Raw genomic sequence first — 18,872 nt, forward strand, 5'->3', positions numbered from 1 at the left:
TGTCCTAAATGACTTAAAATTTTCAGATTTTGCTGATTTTTTGTGAGGATGATCTCTATGGTGAGAAGATCATCCTCACAAAAAAAATCAGCAAAATCTGAAACTTCTAACCCCATCAAAAGTGATTTACAAATTAATGCTAAAAATTTCATTTATACTATTTTATTTTATAAATGAGAGATAGTTACTTGATGCAATACAATATAATCTTTTGTAGGTAGTGCAAATGTTGGTTAGGAACAGAAATATCGTTAAGCGGATGGACATGAATGCAAAGAACAAGAATGGATTGACAGCTCTAGACGTATTGAAACAGCTTCCAAGGGAAACCAACACTAGGGACATTGAGGTGATGCTGTGTAGGAGCGGAGCTATAAGAGGCCTTGGTATTACGTCTCCTTTACCACTTATTAATTCACATACTCAATGTCACCGAGTTCCAAAAAAGGAGACAATTAGTTGCCTTGGGAGGTGTATGAAATTTGTAATGTTTCGGATCCCAAGGAAAATAGCGCTAGATGTTTGAAATGCATTGTTGGTGGTGGCCGTACTGATTGCAACAGCAACATACCAAGTTGGACTCAACCCTCCATCCCAGTCTGGGAGCATCAACTCCATTGACGGGGAAGGGCATCCATATGGGTATAGTTATGGAAATACATCACTGGGAGTAGTATCACTTGTAGTCTTCATGTTGATGAACTCATTAGGATTTTATACGTCTCTCTTCATGATTGCCATCCTCACACTTGGGTTGCCTCTATATCGGCTAGTAGTAATATTGCTGTTTTCAATGATGTGCACTTATATTTGGTCTATCGAATTGTATGCCATCAGAACCTACGGGTTCTCCTTCAGATCCAGCTTCGGGCAACCTCCCACTTCCATCTTCATTTTTTTCGCCTTGATAGTGTTGTCGATCTTATTTTTGATAGTCACCCTTATACTAGGCAAATTTATCAAGAAAATTAACTAGTAGCTGTGGATAGCATTGGTAATTGCATGTATCAACAAAGTTTTCTTTCCTGTCTCCAGATTTGTAACACTTACTAAATTGAATTGAGTTGCAGGTATAATCGCCCAATTTTGGTTGATTTTTTTATAATTCCAATGTATAATAACTATTAGCATTCTATACATCTTAAAGTCAACAGAACCCAAGCCACCATTTCTGTTTTAGTTTATTGTTGGTTTTTTTTTATTTTCTGGTTGCATGTTAGAATGGATTTCATTCATGGCCTTCTTTGTATGTTTAGTTACTTTTTTAGTCGCTCAACACTTATGGATGTCTGTTTAGGGCTTAAAATGGGTTGGACTTATCCAAGTGATCTGAATCCGAATTTTGCGGATTTGGCTCCTTCAAGTATATCTAAATTAAAAAATAGGTGTATTATACAGATCTATCCCTACATCTACCTAGATACGAAGAATATATTACTTTGTAAGTTATATGTTTATATTTTTCAAGGTATCTTTCTTCAAGTAACCAGTGTTGGGTACAATGGTTAAGGCCTCCCTAAAAAAAGGAAGTGGTCTTGAGTTCAAGTTAACTTGTAAACACATCTTTAGCAATTTTTCATAAAATAACTTTCAATGGTTCAAAATTAGTTGACCCAAATTAATTTGGTCGGATCGAGATATGGGTATAGTGAAAGCAAAATGGTTTGGATATGATTTAGCTAGTAGGATCCGAATAAAAAATATGGATATGGGTATGAATATACTCATATTCAACTCAAACCCAACCCATTTTATGCCCTATGTTAGATTCCTTAAGCCTTGACCACCCACACCTAATGATTTGGTTATTTTTTTCCAAGTGTAAGAGAATAAGATGCATCATATATATTATGATGCATGAGATACATTGTGCCATTCATTACTTAGATAGAGAACAACTACTGAAGAATTTTATCTTTCTGTACTTGTCGAGATTTAGAAATCACTCCCCCCACCAACTTTGAACAAGATTGAATCTTCTATGGGTGATCATGAATCGCCCTTTTCTCATTAAAAATACGGATATGGATATGGATATGAATATACTCATATTCAGCTCAAACTTGACCCATTTTATTTCCTATGTTAGCTTCCATAAGCCTTGACCACCCACACCTGTGGTTTGGTTATTTTGTTCCAAGTGTAAGAGAATAGGATGTATCATATTTTGATGCATGAGATACATTATGTTATTCATTATTTGGATTGAGAACAATTGCTCAAGAATTTTATCTTTCTATACTTGTCGAGCTTTAGAAATCACTTCACGGGATAACCCTTCCCCCCACCAACTTTGAACAAGATTGAATTTGCTATGGGTGATCATGAATCGCCCTTCTCTCATTAAAACAAATCACCCGCTACTTCAAGTTAATTCCATGCCCACTTCATATTTACATGTTTAGTTAGTATAGCATGTAGTTCCATGCTTGCTTAGGCTAGTTGGGTGTCGTAAACATCAAGGGTATCATTAGATATTAGCTTTGTTTGTTTGAAATTGAATGTCTTTCATAACTTGATCCCCGTCCTAGGCTTCAACTTTCAAGTAGTGAGTAGTGATTTTTCGCAACTTTAATTTATACTGTTGGCATATTTTTTTTGGTTCCTAAATAATAAAACTAGGTAGTTAGTGACTATAGTCTAACAATATTTCTCCTATCGGTGTGAAGCCGTAACACTAGATTTTGGATTCCTACATTCACTTCAGTTCACACATATCATATTCAATACTTTATTGGGCCAATGATTACAGGGGGCCTATTTTTTGAAAATATATACAGAAAAATCCTCTCTTAAAGAATATGGTCTATCTAAGGCTCTCTATAAAACATTAGTCTAAAAATGATTTTTTGAAGTAATTTTTAAGAAAAATGCCCAGAACTACCCTTTCAACAAAGTGCAACTGTGACTTGTTTAAGAGATCCACATTTTGGTGAATATTTGAGATACCTCTATGTTTTAAATTTGAGTTTTGAGTGTAGATAGACCAATGTAAGATCTAAATTCAAGGCACAACGATAGATTAAAATAGTTTTAAATATTTAAAGTATACTTTTAACACTCCAATCTCCGTTGAATCAACTCGAAAACTCATGAGTCAACCCACAAGTAAAAATATTCAAATTTTAAGAATAATTAAAAATAGTTTTCTAATATTTTTTTTAAATAAAATATTTATGAATATTTTAAAATATTAATTATATTAATTTTATGATGGGGATGATCGAGATCATCATCAATTGATTTTTGGTGTATAGATCAACTAATGTCACAACGTGAAAAAAACCTATATTTGACGGCCCAAGGCATAAACTTACTAATTGTCAAAATTTTTTTTTTTTTTTGACAAACCGAAATCGTTAAATTAATGGAGGATGGGAGAAATTTGATGGCTTTACGCTGACGAATTGGGGATCATAAAAAATTTCAATGGCCATAGATTGTCAAAATTCTCTTTCTAAAATTTGTGGGCTAAAATCCGTCAAATTTTCTTGTCAAAATTTTCAATTTTCACATAATGTCTAAGTTTTTAATTTCATAATATAAAGTATGTAAAAACAGTTTTAAATATTTAAATAAGCAATTGAAAGGTTAATTTTGGTATTTTTAAAATAAATTGATTCAAAAGTTCTCCTTAGACTAAATTTTTATAAATTGAGCTCTAGATGGTCCATATTCTTTATGAAGTAATTTTTTGCACATGTTTTCAGAAAAGAGGCCCTTACCGTCATTGTTTGTCCTTATAATTTGTGGTGGAAGTAATTTGCTAGGAGAAAGCACTCTGCATCTTTGTTTTCAGAAAAGGCGCCTCAGAGAAGGCAAGCTGCCCTAGAATGGAATAAGTATTTGTTGATTGTCAAGACGCCTGAGTAAAAACAAGTTGTTGACCTAAAAAGAATAAGTAATTGTCATTCTTTGAAACCGGCCGAGAATAGAATCTCATCATTCCTATACATGCCCACCTCGGTCTTTTCTTATAGGCTGAAAAAATTGATCTAAAACCCTTTATTTTATTCAAAGATCTCCAAGCTTTTCGATAACATGATGACCACAAGTTCAATGAGATAATTTTTCATTAATCTAGAAGAAAATAACAAAGTCTAGGGTACTTAAATCGATTTGAGAACATAAGGTGATATCTCAAATATTCATCAAAATTGCTCAAGTGTGAACGAAAGTAGATAATTTCTCCAAAAGTTTGAAGCTGGCTAGCCGGCCGTTTCAAAGTCTTTTACAATTTTGTTCTTTTTCTAGTTGGAACTTAGGAATATTCTTTATCTATAATCTATACATGTTAAACAGAAGTGTCTAGTACTGATCTTGCCTGCTTATAGTTGTTATCTCTTGTTAGGGAAATAATGGAAAATGAGCGATTCTCACAAGTTAGGTATGAGAGTTTGATGGATTCTGCAAAAATAGGAGATATTGATGCATTGTATTCGATTCTTGGGCAAGATCCTTTCATTCTTGAGAAATTTGATCAAATCCCATTTACTGTTACTCCTCTACATATGGCTGTAGAGACTGGGCAAACCAAATTTGCTATGGAGGTCTTGAGGTTAAAGCCTTCATTTGTTAGAAAGTTAAACCCAGATGGGTTTAGCCCCATTCACATGGCTTCAACCAATGGGAATGTCATAATGGTGAGAAAGTTTATGGGTGTTGACTATGATCTTGGTTTGTTTAAGGGTAGAGAGGGTAGATCTCCCCTGCATTACGCGATTATCGCAGGGAAAGTTGATGTCATCGATGAATTAATCTCCACTTGCCCAGAGTCTATAGAAGAATTGACGGTTAGTGATGAGAGTGTTATTCATCTGGCTGTGAAGAATGGTCAGTTGGAAGCCTTTAAAGTTCTAATGGGATGGCTGAAATGGCTCGGGAAGATGGACGTATTGAGTTGGAAGGAGGAGGAAGGCAACACGGTCTTGCACATGGCAGCATCTACAAATCAACGTGAGGCAAGTTCTACTTTATACTACAAGTAAGAATTATTAGAGAGGCATTGTTTTTGTTTTTTTTTGAAGTCCATTATCTAATAATTTGATAGTCCAGGGCCGTCAAAAAAAAAAATTCTACAAGAGAATATTTGACGGGCATATTTGACAGGAGGGTCCGTCAAATTTCTCAAAATTTGACGGGCTAAGACCGTCAAATATGGGCCTTTTTCACATAGTGAATTACTTTTCTTATTGAGTGTGTTAGAGTGATTGCATTTTTTACTGTGCTGATGTGGCAGTGTGCTCAGAATCATAGATGTTTTTTCTCGAGATACAAGTGAAAAGAATTTATGGCTCTGAGCACACTACCACGTCAGTGCAGTGTAAATTGCAGTACACTGTAGGATTTTCCTATGTAATTTTTGCCATTTAGGTGATAAATTCAACCATGAAAAGACATGTGACAAAGACCTATAATTATAAAAAAATAAATAAAAATGATTTAGTAGATATATTTGAAATTTTTTTAATAATATAATTTAAACAAAAATTTTCACAAAAATTTAAGATTAATTAATTGATTTAATAGGACTTAGACCAATGGTTCATTTGGTTGATTGACTAACCTATTAAAATGCAACCTTTTGAGGATGTGAGTTCAAATCCAAGTCAGACGATCGCAATAAAAAAATGGATAAATTTAATAGCTATAGTAGGGTTAGGGAACATGTTTGGAAGAGCATCCTCGCACTCTTGACAAAGACCAACAATTTAAAAATTATTTTCTTATTTTAAAAATTGATCGATAATCAAATTGTTGAAAATTTTCTCACCTGGTCGGACCGGGGTTTAATTCAATCTGATGGATTTCTATTGATTAAATAATTATATATATATATATATATATATATATATATATATATATATATATATATATATATATATATATATATATATATATATATATATATATATATATATATATATAATATAATATAAGTCAAAATTTAATATATGATGAATGAGTAAAAATACAAAGATTTAAGAAATTAAATTATTTTAATAAGAAAAGATCCAAATTTCTTTCTTATCTTGGGTATCCCCACCCTTTGGGTGAGACTAATCTCACGATAACACATATTGCCCTCTCAGAAAGTCCTACGCACATATGGTACGTACATTTGATTGAGTCAATGGTCAATCAAATCCTTGGGGGTTGTCCCAAGGAATTCATTGCTTCATGGGGTTTTGAATACTTGACTTACTCTTCAAGGCTTGGCTAGTCACTAAGACAACCTCTTAGGGTTCCTAATTTTCACTATTATCTGCACTAATCAATGATATTTCGTGGAGTGTTCATGCTGAAAAATCACATCTCGTAGAAGTTAGAAGTGCCTTGGCTTGTACGTTGTCTGGCGTTTGACTTGTACGTTTGTGGAAGTTGTCTAACGTGAAACAGTGAAAGTATTTTAGATGAGTACGTGTAACAAAGCCGCGTGCATTCGTCATTATTATTATTATTATTTCCTTGGATGAATGTTTTTCAACTGTTGACTTAGAGGATCCTTGTTCCAAGTCAGACTTGTGGAAATAGAAGTGGTCGTGGAGACGCGTATCATGACTCGGAGGATTCGAGTCAAAATAACTTGATGACTTATTAGGAATTTACTCGGTCTCGATGACAAAATAAGAGGCTAATGATTTTGGGAATTTTTTTTTTCCTCAACTGACTTGGCAAGAACGCAAAATCATAAATCTTATTTCTTTTTTCTAGTTGGAACTTAAGAACATTATTTAATATTCTTTATCTATAGTCTGTACATCTTAAACGGAAGTGCCGAGTGTTCTTGCCTGCTTCTAGTTATCTCTTACTAGAGAAATAATGGAAAATGAGCGATTCTCACAAGTTTGGTATGAGAGTTTGATGGATGCTGCAAAAATAGGAGATATTAATGTCTTGTATTCGATTCTTGGGCAAGATCCCTTCATTCTTGAGAAAATTGATCAAATCCCATTTACTGTTACTCCTCTACACACGGCTGTAGAGACTGGGCAAACCAAATTTGCTATGGAGGTCTTTAGGTTAAAGCCTTCATTTGTTAGAAAGTTAAACCCAGATGGGTTTAGCCCCATTCACATGGCTTCAACCAATGGGAATGTTATAATGGTGAGAAAGTTCATGGGTGTCGACTATGAACTCGGTTTTTTTAAGGGTAGAGAGGGTAGATCTCCTCTGCACTATGCGACTATCGCAGGGAAAGTTGATGTCATGGATGAATTAATCTCCACTCGCCCAGAGTCTGTCGAAGAATTGACGGTTAGTGATGAGAGTGTTATTCATCTGGCGGTGAAGAATGGTCAGTTGGAAGCCTTTAAAGTTCTAATGGGATGGCTGAAATGGCTCGGGAAGATGGACGTATTGAGTTGGAAGGAGGAGGAAGGCAACACGGTCTTGCACATGGCAGCATCTACAAATCAACGTGAGGCAAGTTCTACTTTATACTACAAGTAAGAATTATTAGAGAGGCATTATGCTATAAAAAAAAAAAAAAATCAAATCCTGAATGCCTAACCACACAATGTCTAATAATGAGGGTAATTTTATAAATTGGGGATGCTTTTTATACACGCTGATTCGTGTCATTGATTTGATCAGGACAACGAAATCTTATTTCATAGGATTGACTTTCTTGTGAGCAAATTATTTTCTAAGAAATATATATTGATAAAGGTTAGGTTAGTAAGTCCATTTAATCAAGGTTCAGTTTAGGTTGGTCGAGGCTTCAACTCAAACCCTGGCCAACCTTGCTTTTTCATTTTAGCTAAAAAAAAATTACAAAATTCTTGTTTTAATTTTATTTTAGCTCTTGAGGGTAAGGCTCTTTTCCTTTCCCTCCATTAAATTTTGAGTTCAGATTGTATTCCCCCAAGGTACAGGATTGAAATTCCTTTTACATATATATATGATTGCATTTCGCAGCTAACATTAGGCACTCTAATGTTGTCCTATATGGCTTAAAGTTTCGGATTGAGCTGATTTTTAGTAAAGATGATTTTTATGGTCTAAAGATCATCATCACAAAAAAAATCAGTCCTCTAAGTCTAATAAAGGTGGTTTAAAAAAATTTGGTAAAAAATTGCCCATCCATAATTTCTAAATTATTTTTTTATAAGATTAGAAGTTTTAGATTTGGCTGATTTTTGTAAGGATGATCTTCTCACCATAGAAATCATCCTCACGAAAAATCATCTCAATCCGAAACTTTTAAATCATATAAGACAAACGTGTTGGCTCCATGTTCGTTCCCTAACAATTACTACCGAACCTAACTCATATATATATATATATATATATATATATATATATATATATATATATATAGAGAGAGAGAGAGAGAGAGAGAGAGAGAGAGAGGAGGATTCAAACCCTCCTCCCACACCTCAATCAATGCCACGGAAGTCACAATCCAATAAATTAATGCCTAAAATCTCTCTTTTTCAAAATTTCTTTAGTTTATAACTTACGTGGTATGTGTTGAGGTGTGAGCGGAGGATCCTCCACACACACACACACACACACACACATATATATATATATAGGTCAGGTTCAAAGGACAACCATTTCAACACACATATAGACAACGTGTTTTGTCTTATATGGGCAAAAATGTTTGGAATGGACTGATTTTTTGTGAGGATGATCTCTGTGATGAGGAGATCATCCTTGCCAAAAATCAGCTCATTATGAAACTTCTATACCGTCCAATTTTTGTTGAAAAATTATAGACCATCCAATTTTTGTAAATCAATTTTGATGGGGTTACAAGTTTTGGAATGGGATGATTTTTTGCCAGGATGATCCCCTCATCACAGAGATCATCCTCACAAAAAATCAGTCCATTCCAAACATTTTTGCCCATATAAGACAAAACACGTTGTCTATATGTGTGTTGAAATGGTTGTCCTTTGAACCTGACCCTACATATATATACACACATATAGACAACGTGTTTTGTCTTATATGGGCAAAAATGTTTGGAATGGACTGATTTTTTGTGAGGATGATCTCTGTGATGAGGGGATCATCCTGGCAAAAAATCATCCCATTCCAAAACTTGTAACCCCATCAAAATTGATTTACAAAAATTGGATGGTCTATAATTTTTCAACAAAAATTGGACGGTCTAGAAGTTTCATAATGAGCTGATTTTTGGCAAGGATGATCTCCTCATCACAGAGATCATCCTCACAAAAAATCAGTCCATTCCAAACATTTTTGCCCATATAAGACAAAACACGTTGTCTATATGTGTGTTGAAATGGTTGTCCTTTGAACCTGACCCATGTATATATATATATATAGAGAGAGAGAGAGAGAGAGAGAGAGAGAGAGAGTGAGTCCAGATTGTATGCACCTAGAGTGGAGGATTGAAACCCTCCTCTCATACCAAGCTATAATAGAAGGAATTAGCATATAAAATATCTCCTTTTAAAAATTTTCTTAGATTACGACTCATGCGGTGTGTATTGGGGGTGTGGAAGGATGACTTTAATCCTCCACCCTAGGTGCATATATATATATATATATATGGGTCCCGTTCCGCACCCAACAATTTGCCCAACATGTTTTGTCCTACATGGGTTAGAAGTTTTGGAAAAGACTGATTTTTGGTGAGGATGATCTCTATAGTGAGGAGATCATCCTCACCAAAAATCAGCCCATTTCAAAACTTCTAATCCCATCACAAATGATTTACAAAAAATAGACAGTTCACGATTTTTCAACTTGTAAACATGGAGTTAAAAGTTTTGGAATTGACTGATTTTTAGTGAGGATGATTTTCTAACCGTAAAGATCATCCTCACCAAAAATCAACCCATTCCAAAACTTCTAACCCATGTAGGACAAAACATGTTGGGCAAATGGTTAGGTGCTAAACATTTCCCATATATATATATATAGGGGGCGGTTCAAGGGCCATATGAGAAAACATATGAAAAAACTTTCGTTTTTCAAAATAAGAGTTAGAGGTTTTGGATTGAGCTGATTTTTTGCAAGGATGGTCACTATGATGAAAAGATCATCCTCACAAAAAATCAGCTCAATCAGAAACTTCTAAATCCATCAAGAGTGATTTACAAATTAGTGTTAAAAATTGGTAAAAAATCAACGCTCCACATTCTAAATCACTTTTAATGGGGTTAGAAGTTTTAGATTGGGCTGATTTTTTTTTTTGGATGATCTTCCCATCATAGAGATCATCCTCACAAAAAATCAGTTCAATCCAAAGTTTCTAACCCATATTTTAAAATTTTATTAAAAACGAAAGTTTTTACATATGTTTTCTCATATGGCCTTGAACCTGATCCATATATATATAGAGGGTCAGGTTTAAGGGATATGTGAGAAAGCATATGTAAAAACAATGTAACATCAATAAATTTTCTAAATATGGGTTAGAAATTTCGGATTAAGCTGATTTTTTGTGAGGATGATCTCTATGATGGGAAGATTATCTATAAAAAAAAAATCAGTCCAATCTAAAACTTTTAACCTCATTAAAAGTGATTTAGAATGTGGACCGTCGATTTTTTATCAATTTTTGTCAATAATTTGTAAATCACTTTGGATAGATTTAGAAGTTTCTGATTGAGCTGATTTTTTGTGAGGATGATCTTCTCATCATAATGACCATCCTTGCAAAAAATCAGCTCAATCCAAAACCTCTAACCCATATTTTAAAAAACTATTGTTTTTTCATATGTTTTTACATATGGCCCTTGAACCCCCATATATATATATATATATATGGGGTCCCGTTCGCCACCCTTAGTTTTACCACACACTTTAACAAACGCGTTTTGTCTTACATGGGTTAGAAATTTCGGAATGAGCTGATTTTTGGTGAGGATGATCTCTATGGTGAGGAGATCATCCTCACCAAAAATCAGCTCATTCCAAAACTTCTAACCCCATCAAAATTGATTTACAAAAAATGGACGGTCCACGATTTTTCAACGTGTAAACATGGGGCTAAACATTTCGGAATGGGCTGATTTTTGGGGAGGATGATCTTCTAATCATAGAGATCATCCTCACCAAAAATCAGCTCATTCCAAAACTTCTAACCCATGTAGGACAAAAAACGTTTGTTAAAGTGTGTGGTAAAACTTAGGGTGCTGAACATTTCCCATATATATATATATATATATATATATATATATATATATATATGTGGGAAATGTTCAATACCAAACATTTTGGTAAAACATTTTTCAAAACATGGGTTAGAAGTTTTGGAATTGGCTGATTTTTGGTGAGGATGATCTCTACGTACAATGAGGAGATCATCATCACCAAAAAGATCATCCTCACCAAAAATCAACCCATTCCAAAACTTCTAACTTCATCAAAAATGGTTTATAAAAATGGACGGTCCACAATTTTTCAACTTGTAAACATGGGGCTAGAAGTTTTGGAATGGGCTGATTTTTGGTGAGGATGATCTCCTCACCGTAGAGATCATCATCACCAAAAATCAGCCCATTCCAAAACTTCTAGCCCCATGTTTACAAAAATGGTTGGCTAAAATGTTTGGTGCTGAACGGGACCCCATATATATATATATATATATATATATATATATATATATATATATATATATATATATATATATATATATATATATATGGGAAATGTTCAGCACCCTAAGTTTTACCACACACTTTAACAAACGTTTTTTATCCTACATGGGTTAGAAGTTTTGGAATGGGCTGATTTTTGGTGAGGATGATCTCTATGATGAGGAGATCATCCTCACGAAAAATCAGCCCATTCCAAAACTTCTAACCCATCACAAATGCTTTACAAAAAATGGACGGTCCACGATTTTTCAATTTGTAAACATGGGGTTAGAAGTTTTGGAATGAGCTGATTTTTGGTTAGGATGATTTCCTCACCATAGAGATCATCCTCATAAAAAATCAGCCCATTCCAAAACCTCTAACCCATGTAAGACAAAAATGGTTGGGTGCCGATCGGGACCCTGTACATATATGGGTCAGGATCCATGTACACATGTATCTACTCATATATCTACAACGTGTTTTGTCCTATGTGGGCTAAAAGTTTCGGATTGAGCTGATTTTTGGTGAGAATGATCTCTATGATGAGGGGATCATCCTCACAAAAAATCAGATAATTCTAAAACTTCTAAACCCATATTTATGAGTTGAAGAATCGTGGACCGTCCCTTTTTTGTAAACCATTTTTGACGAGGTTAAAAATTAAAGATTGAGCTGATTTTTGGTGAGGATGATCTCCTCATCGTAGAGATCATCCTCGTTAAAAATCAGCTCAATCCGAAACTTTTAACCCATATAGCACAAAACATGTTGTAGATATATGAGTAGATATATGCACACAGATCCTGATCCTACACACACACACACACACACACACGTTAAAAGAATACTAACTAGAGCATGCATAACTCAGTCAAGTTTCCCGTACAAACGAATTTTCAAATGCACTTGTAGTGTGTTTGAGTCAACTCATTAAACAACCCTTTTCTGAGTTTGTATTTTGAATCACCCAAAAATTCCATTTATACTTTCTGTTTTGTAAATGATAAATACTTACTTAATGCAACACGGTAATCTTTTGTAGGTAGTGGAAATGTTGGTTAAGCAGATGGACATGAATGCGAAGAACAAGAGTGGATTGACAGCTCTAGACATATTGAAACAGCTTCCAAATGAAACAGACACCAGGGACATTGAGATGATGTTGTGTAGGAGCGGAGCTATAAGAGGCCACGATATTACGTCTGCTTTACCACTTATTAATTCACATACTCAACGTCACCAAGTTCAAAAAAAGGAGACAATTAGTTGCCTTGAGAAGTGTATGAAATTTGTTATGATTCGGATCCCAAGGAAAATAGCGGTAGATGTTCGAAATGCATTGTTGGTGGTGGCCGTACTGATTGCAACAGCAACATACCAAGTCGGACTCAAACCTCCATCTGAGAACTCCAATGAAGGGGAAGGACCATATGGGTATGGTCATGGAGATACATCAGTGGGAGTGGTATCACTCGTAGTCTTTATGTTGATGAACTCGTTAGGGTTTTATACGTCTCTCGTAATGATTGCCATCCTCACACTTGGGTTGCCTCTATATCGGCTAGTAGTAATATTACTGTTTTCAATGATGTGCACTTATGTTTGGTCTATCGAATTGTATGCCATCAGAACCGACGGGTTCTCCTTCGGGGAACCTCGAGCTGCCGTCTTCATTTTTTTTGCCTTGATAGTGTTGTCGATCTTATTTTTGATAGTCACCCTTATACTAGGCAAATTTATCAAGAAAATTAACTAGTAGCTGTGGATAGCATAGGTAATTGCATGTATCAACAAAGTTTTCTTTCCTGTCTTCAGATTTGTAAGACTTACTAAATTGATCTGAGTTGTGGGTGTAATTGCTCAATTTTGGTCGAATTTCTTATAATTCCAATGTATAATAATTATTAGCATTCTATATATCATAAAGTCAACAGAACCCAAACCCCCACCATTTCTGTTTTTTTTTATTGTTGGATATTTTTTATTTTCTGGTTGCATGTTAGAATGGATTTCATTCACGGCCTTCTTTGTATGTTTAGTCACTTTTTTAGTCACCGACCACTTATATATGTCTGTTTAAGGCTTAAAATGAGTCGAATTTATCCGAGTGATCCGAATCCGAATTTAGCGGGTTTGGTTTCTTCAAGTATATCTAAATTAAAAAATAGATGGGGGTATACGGATCCATCCCTATATCCGTCTAAATCCAAAATATATATTACTTTGTAAGTTATATGTTTATATTTTTCAAGGTATTTTTCTTCAAATAACAAGTATTGGGCACAATGATTAAAACCTCCATTCAAAAAGGAAGAGGTCTTAAATTCAAGTTACCTTGTGAACAAATCTTTAGCAATTTTTCATAGAATGACCTTTAACGGTTCAAAATTATCTAACCCAAATTAATTCAATCAGACGAGATATGGGTTTAGTGAAAGCAAAATGGTTTGAATATGGTTTAGCTAGTATGATTCGAATAAAAAATGTAGATATGGGTATGAATATACTCATATTCAACCCGAAGCCGACCCATTGTATGCCCTATGTTAGCTTCTATAAGCCTTGACCACCCACACCTAATGATTTGGTTATTTGTTCTAAGTGTAAAAGAATAAGATGCATCATATATATTATGATGCATGAGATACATTGTGTCATTAATTACTTGGATTGAGAACAATTGCTCAAGAATTTTATCTTTCTATACTTGTCGAGATTTAAAAATCACTCCCCCCACTAACTTTGAACAAGATTGAACCTGCTGGTGATCATGAATCGCCCTTCTCTCATTAAAAATACGGATATGGATATGAATATACTCATAATCAGCCCAAACCCGACCCATTTTATTTCCTATGTTAGCTTCCATAAGCCTTGACCACCCACACCTAGTTGTTTGGTTATTTTGTTCAAAGTGTAATAAAATATGGTGTATCATATTATGATGCATGAGATACATTGTGCCATTCATTACTTGGATTGAGAACAACTGCTCAAGAATTTTATCTTTCTATACTTGTCGAGCTTTAGAAATCACTTCTTGGGAGAACCCTTACCCCCACCAACTTTGAACAAGATTGAATTTGCTATGAGTGATCATGAATCTCCCTTCTCTCATTAAAACAAATCGCCCGCTATTTCAAGTTTCATGCCCACTTCGTATTTACATGTTTAGTTAGTATAGCATGCAGTTCCATGCTTGCTTAGGCTAGTTGGCTGTCGTAAATGTCACGGGTATCATTAGATATTAGCTTTGTTTATTTGAAATTGAATGTCTAGGTACCTAACATCTTCCAATTTCATAACTTGATTCCCATCCTAGGCTTCAACTTTCAAGTCATGAGCAGTGACTTTTCACAACTTTAACTTATACCGTTGGTATATTTTTTCGGTTCCTAAATAATAAAACTAGGTAGTTAGTGACTATAGTCTGACAATATTTCCCCTATCCGTGTGAAGCTGGAACACTAGATTTTGGACTCCTACATGCACTTTAGTTCACACATATCATATTCAATACTTTATTGGGACAACAATTACAAGGGCTCATTTTTTGAAAATATACACATAAATATCCTCTCTTAAAGCATATGGTCTATGTAAGGTTCACTCTATAGAATATTAGTCTAAAAAAAAAAAATTGAAGCAAATTTTAAGAAAAATATCAGAACTACCCATTCAACAAATTGCAAATGTGAATTGGTGAATATTTGAGATACCTCTATGTTTTAAATTTGAGTTTTAGTATGTAGGTAGACCAATATAAGGTCTAAATTCGAGGAACAACAATAGATAAAAATAGTTTTAAATATTTAAAGTATACTTTTAACACTCTATCTTCGTTGAATCAACTTGAAAACTCATGAGTCAACCCACAAATAAAAATATACTAATTTTAAGAATAATTAAAAATAGTTTTCTAATTTTTTTTTAAAATCAAATATTTAAAAAATTTGTAAAATATATAAAATATATAAAATATTAATTATATTAATTTTATGATGGGATGATCGTGATCATCATAAATTGATTTTTGGTGTATAGATCAACTAATGTAAGTTTTTAATTTCATAATATAAAGTATGTAAAAATAGTTTTAACTAGTTTTAAATATTTAAATAAGCAATTGAAAGGGTAATTTTGGTATTTTTAAAATAAATTGATTCAAAAGTTCTTCTTAGACTAAATTTTTATAAACTGAGTTCTAGATGGTCCATATTCTTTTTGAGATAATTTTTTGTACATGTTTTCAGAAACACAGGCCCTTACCGTCATTGTTTGTCCTTATAATTTGTGGTGAAAGAATTTGCTAGGAGAAAGAACTCTGCATTTGGGTGTTGTCTGTGGGAAATACGAGAGGTTTTTGAATAACAATATTGGTTAGATTAGCAATTTATCTGCAAAGGCGCCTCAGAGAAGGCAAGTTGCCCTTGAATGGAATAAATAATTGTTGATTGTCAAGACGTCTGAGCAAAAACTAGTTGATTTAAATAGAATAAGTAATTGTCATTCTTTGAAACCGGCCGAGAATAGAATAGAATCTCATCATTCCTATACTTGCCCATCTTGGTCTTTTCTTATAGGCTAGAAAAATTGATGAAAACCCTTTATTTTATTCAAAGATCTCCAAGCTTTTCGATAAAATGATGACCACAACTTCAATGAGATCATTTTTCATTAATCTAGAAGAAAATAACAAAGTCAAGGGTACTTAAATCAATTTTGAGATATAAGGTGATATCTCAAATATTCACCAAAATTGGAACTTAGGAATATTCTTTATCTATAATCTATACATGTTAAACCGAAGTATCTAGTGTTCTTGCCTGCTTATAGTTGTTATCTCTTATTAGGGAAATAATGGAAAATGAGCGATTCTCACTAGTTAGGTATGAGAGTTTGATGGATTCTGCAAAAATAGGAGATATTGATGTATTGTATTCGATTCTTGGGCAAGATCCCTTCATTCTTGAGAAATTTGATCAAATCCCATTTACTGTTACTCCTCTACATATGGCTGTAGAGACTGGGCAAACCAAATTTGCTATGGAGGTCTTGAGGTTAAAGCCTTCATTTATTAGAAAGTTAAACCCAGATGGGTTTAGCCCCATTCACATGGCTTCAACCAATGGGAATGTTATAATGGTGAGAAAGTTCATGGGTGTCGACTATGATCTTGGTTTGTTTAAGGGTAGAGAGGGTAGATCTCCCCTGCATTACGCGATTATCGCGGGGAAAGTTGATGTCATCGATGAATTAATCTCCACTTGCCCAGAGTCTGTAGAAGAATTGACGGTTAGTGATGAGAGTGTTATTCATCTGGCTGTGAAGAATGGTCAGTTGGAAGCCTTTAAAGTTCTAATGGGATGGCTGAAATGGCTCGGGAAGATGGACGTATTGAGTTGGAGCTAATCCTACATTTTCCCAAATGTGTTTGTTTCTAATTTTATCTTTCATAATCTTTCCACTCATCAATCTTAGCATCCTCATCTCTACTGCTCTCAATTTATTAACATGATGCCTCTTGATTGCCCAGTGACTGATTCCATAAAGCAGGGCAGGTTTACTACCGTGTGGGTGGAGTGAGGAAGAAGGAGAAACAAAGGGTTGAGACTAGGCATAACTTTAGATGTGCAATGGTTGACAATGTACTCCATCCTTGGCCGGAGAGTCAGTAACTATATTAAGCCATCTCTAAGTATGCTGTACAAAATTATAAAAAGGTATCTAATTTTATCCACAATATTTGCCAGAATTTTTCATTGTCTCTCCAAATGCCCAAGAAGCACTCTCCGGATTTCTCTCCACAATTGAAGGCATCCTTGAGCTATAATCCCCAATCCCTTATAGAGTATGCACAAAGGTTTAGCATATCGTATCAATTGAATGTTTTGGTTTAAAAAATCATCATTATATGAACCCATCCCTTATGAAGTACATGCCTCCACTTCCTCCTCATCATCAAAGCCCTTATCCCATATATTTGAGATTGGCTCAATTGCATTCAATTTTTTATAAAGCCATGTATTTCATTGATTTACGTGCCTTCATACCTGTTCTCATTTGCACAATTGATAGCTCAAACTACCATAACATAATGTAAGACTCCAGAACTAAGATTCAAGAACTCCCTATTCTACTTTCCTAAACCTAAAAAAACCTAAAACGAACGAAAAAACAAGAGAAAGGTGCGTGCTTTAGCAGAAATACCATGGTGACGACTCCTCTTTTTGCACGAGAACCAGAAGAGAATTGTGAAGGATTGAGGGACGAAGGACGAATTCTCTGACCGCAGAGATCACCAGACACGCTTCCACCAACAAACGGAGCGAAGAAATTGCTGGTTAGAGAAGCTCTGACTGATACCCCATTAGAGGCATTTAGGGTTTGTTTCGAAGTTCTGTTTGATGAATGGGGTGTTGCTAACATGCGCGTATCTAGAGCGAAGCGTGAAGACATTGTCGAGATTTCCATGGCGGGGAAATAATAGGGTGTGAAGGATAAAGATTGCAGATTGTAAATTGCAATTGCAGAGGTGTTTCTGATACTTCTGATTGTGTGATGTTGGTGACCTTGTACCGTTCAATCACTGATGACTTAGGACTTAGGAGAGTCCATGGGCCGGACCAAGAAACTGCTGGCCCACTTAAAATGGGTCGGTCTGTGAAAAACAAGGGTTAGGCCTTAAGGCCTTGATCTTGAACCTTCAGTTATCAGGTCCAACATTTTCTGACTAGAGGGACAATAAGTGTGACAACGGTTCTTTTTTCTTGTTTGGGTCAGAAGTTTCGAAATGGGCTGATTTTTTGTGAAGATGATTTCCATGTTGAGGAGATCATCCTCACAAAACAAAAAAAAAAAAATCAGTACATTTCAAAATTTCTAACCTCAATTTACAAACTGAAGAATTGTGGACCATCAATTTTTTTTGAAACCACTTTTGATATGATTAGAAGTTTTGGAATGGTCTGAGTTTATGGTGAAAATGATTTCTATGGTGAGAAGATCATCTTCACAAAAAAAAAAAAAAAACAGTAAATTCCAAAACTTCTAACCCATATAGGACAATAATCATTGTCACACTTGTTGTCTTTTGAACCGTCCCGTATGGATATGTATATACAAGTCACAATAAATCGACGCTCTTAACGTGGAGTGTACAAAACTGTATATCTTTTTCTTCAGGATACACAAGTGCACAAAAATATCTTTGGTTCTATGCAAGGTCACATCAGGTTCGAACTGTCAATTTTTGTGAGTCAGTTTATCATTGGTCTATATATATAGAGAAACATTTTCCTTACC

At 34.5% G+C, this 18,872-nt stretch overlaps 2 protein-coding genes across 3 annotated transcripts; both read left to right on the top strand.

Annotated features, from left to right (window-relative positions):
- Positions 1 to 6,682: 6,682 nt before the first annotated feature.
- Positions 6,683 to 13,498, top strand: LOC147408152 (ankyrin repeat-containing protein BDA1-like). Of its 2 annotated transcripts, none has more exons than XM_086432882.1 (2): positions 6,683 to 7,448; positions 12,610 to 13,498. In XM_086432882.1, exons 1-2 carry the CDS (start codon positions 6,823 to 6,825, stop codon positions 12,611 to 12,613), a joined length of 630 nt encoding a protein of 209 aa, XP_086289008.1. In that variant the 5' UTR covers positions 6,683 to 6,822; the 3' UTR covers positions 12,614 to 13,498. The 2 variants fall into 2 exon arrangements, with proteins under 2 accessions (XP_086289008.1, XP_086289007.1); XM_086432881.1 differs by having other exon boundaries at positions 6,683 to 7,429; positions 12,614 to 13,498.
- A 2,929-nt stretch (positions 13,499 to 16,427) lies between these two features.
- On the top strand, positions 16,428 to 16,979 carry LOC147408153 (uncharacterized). Its single transcript, XM_086432663.1, has one exon. It carries the CDS (start codon positions 16,428 to 16,430, stop codon positions 16,977 to 16,979), a length of 552 nt encoding a protein of 183 aa, XP_086288789.1.
- Positions 16,980 to 18,872: the final 1,893 nt, after the last annotated feature.

This window comes from Akebia trifoliata, chromosome 3, assembly GCF_017979445.1.
Source record: "Akebia trifoliata isolate Shusen 1 chromosome 3, ASM1797944v1, whole genome shotgun sequence".
Lineage (NCBI taxonomy): Eukaryota > Viridiplantae > Streptophyta > Magnoliopsida > Ranunculales > Lardizabalaceae > Akebia > Akebia trifoliata.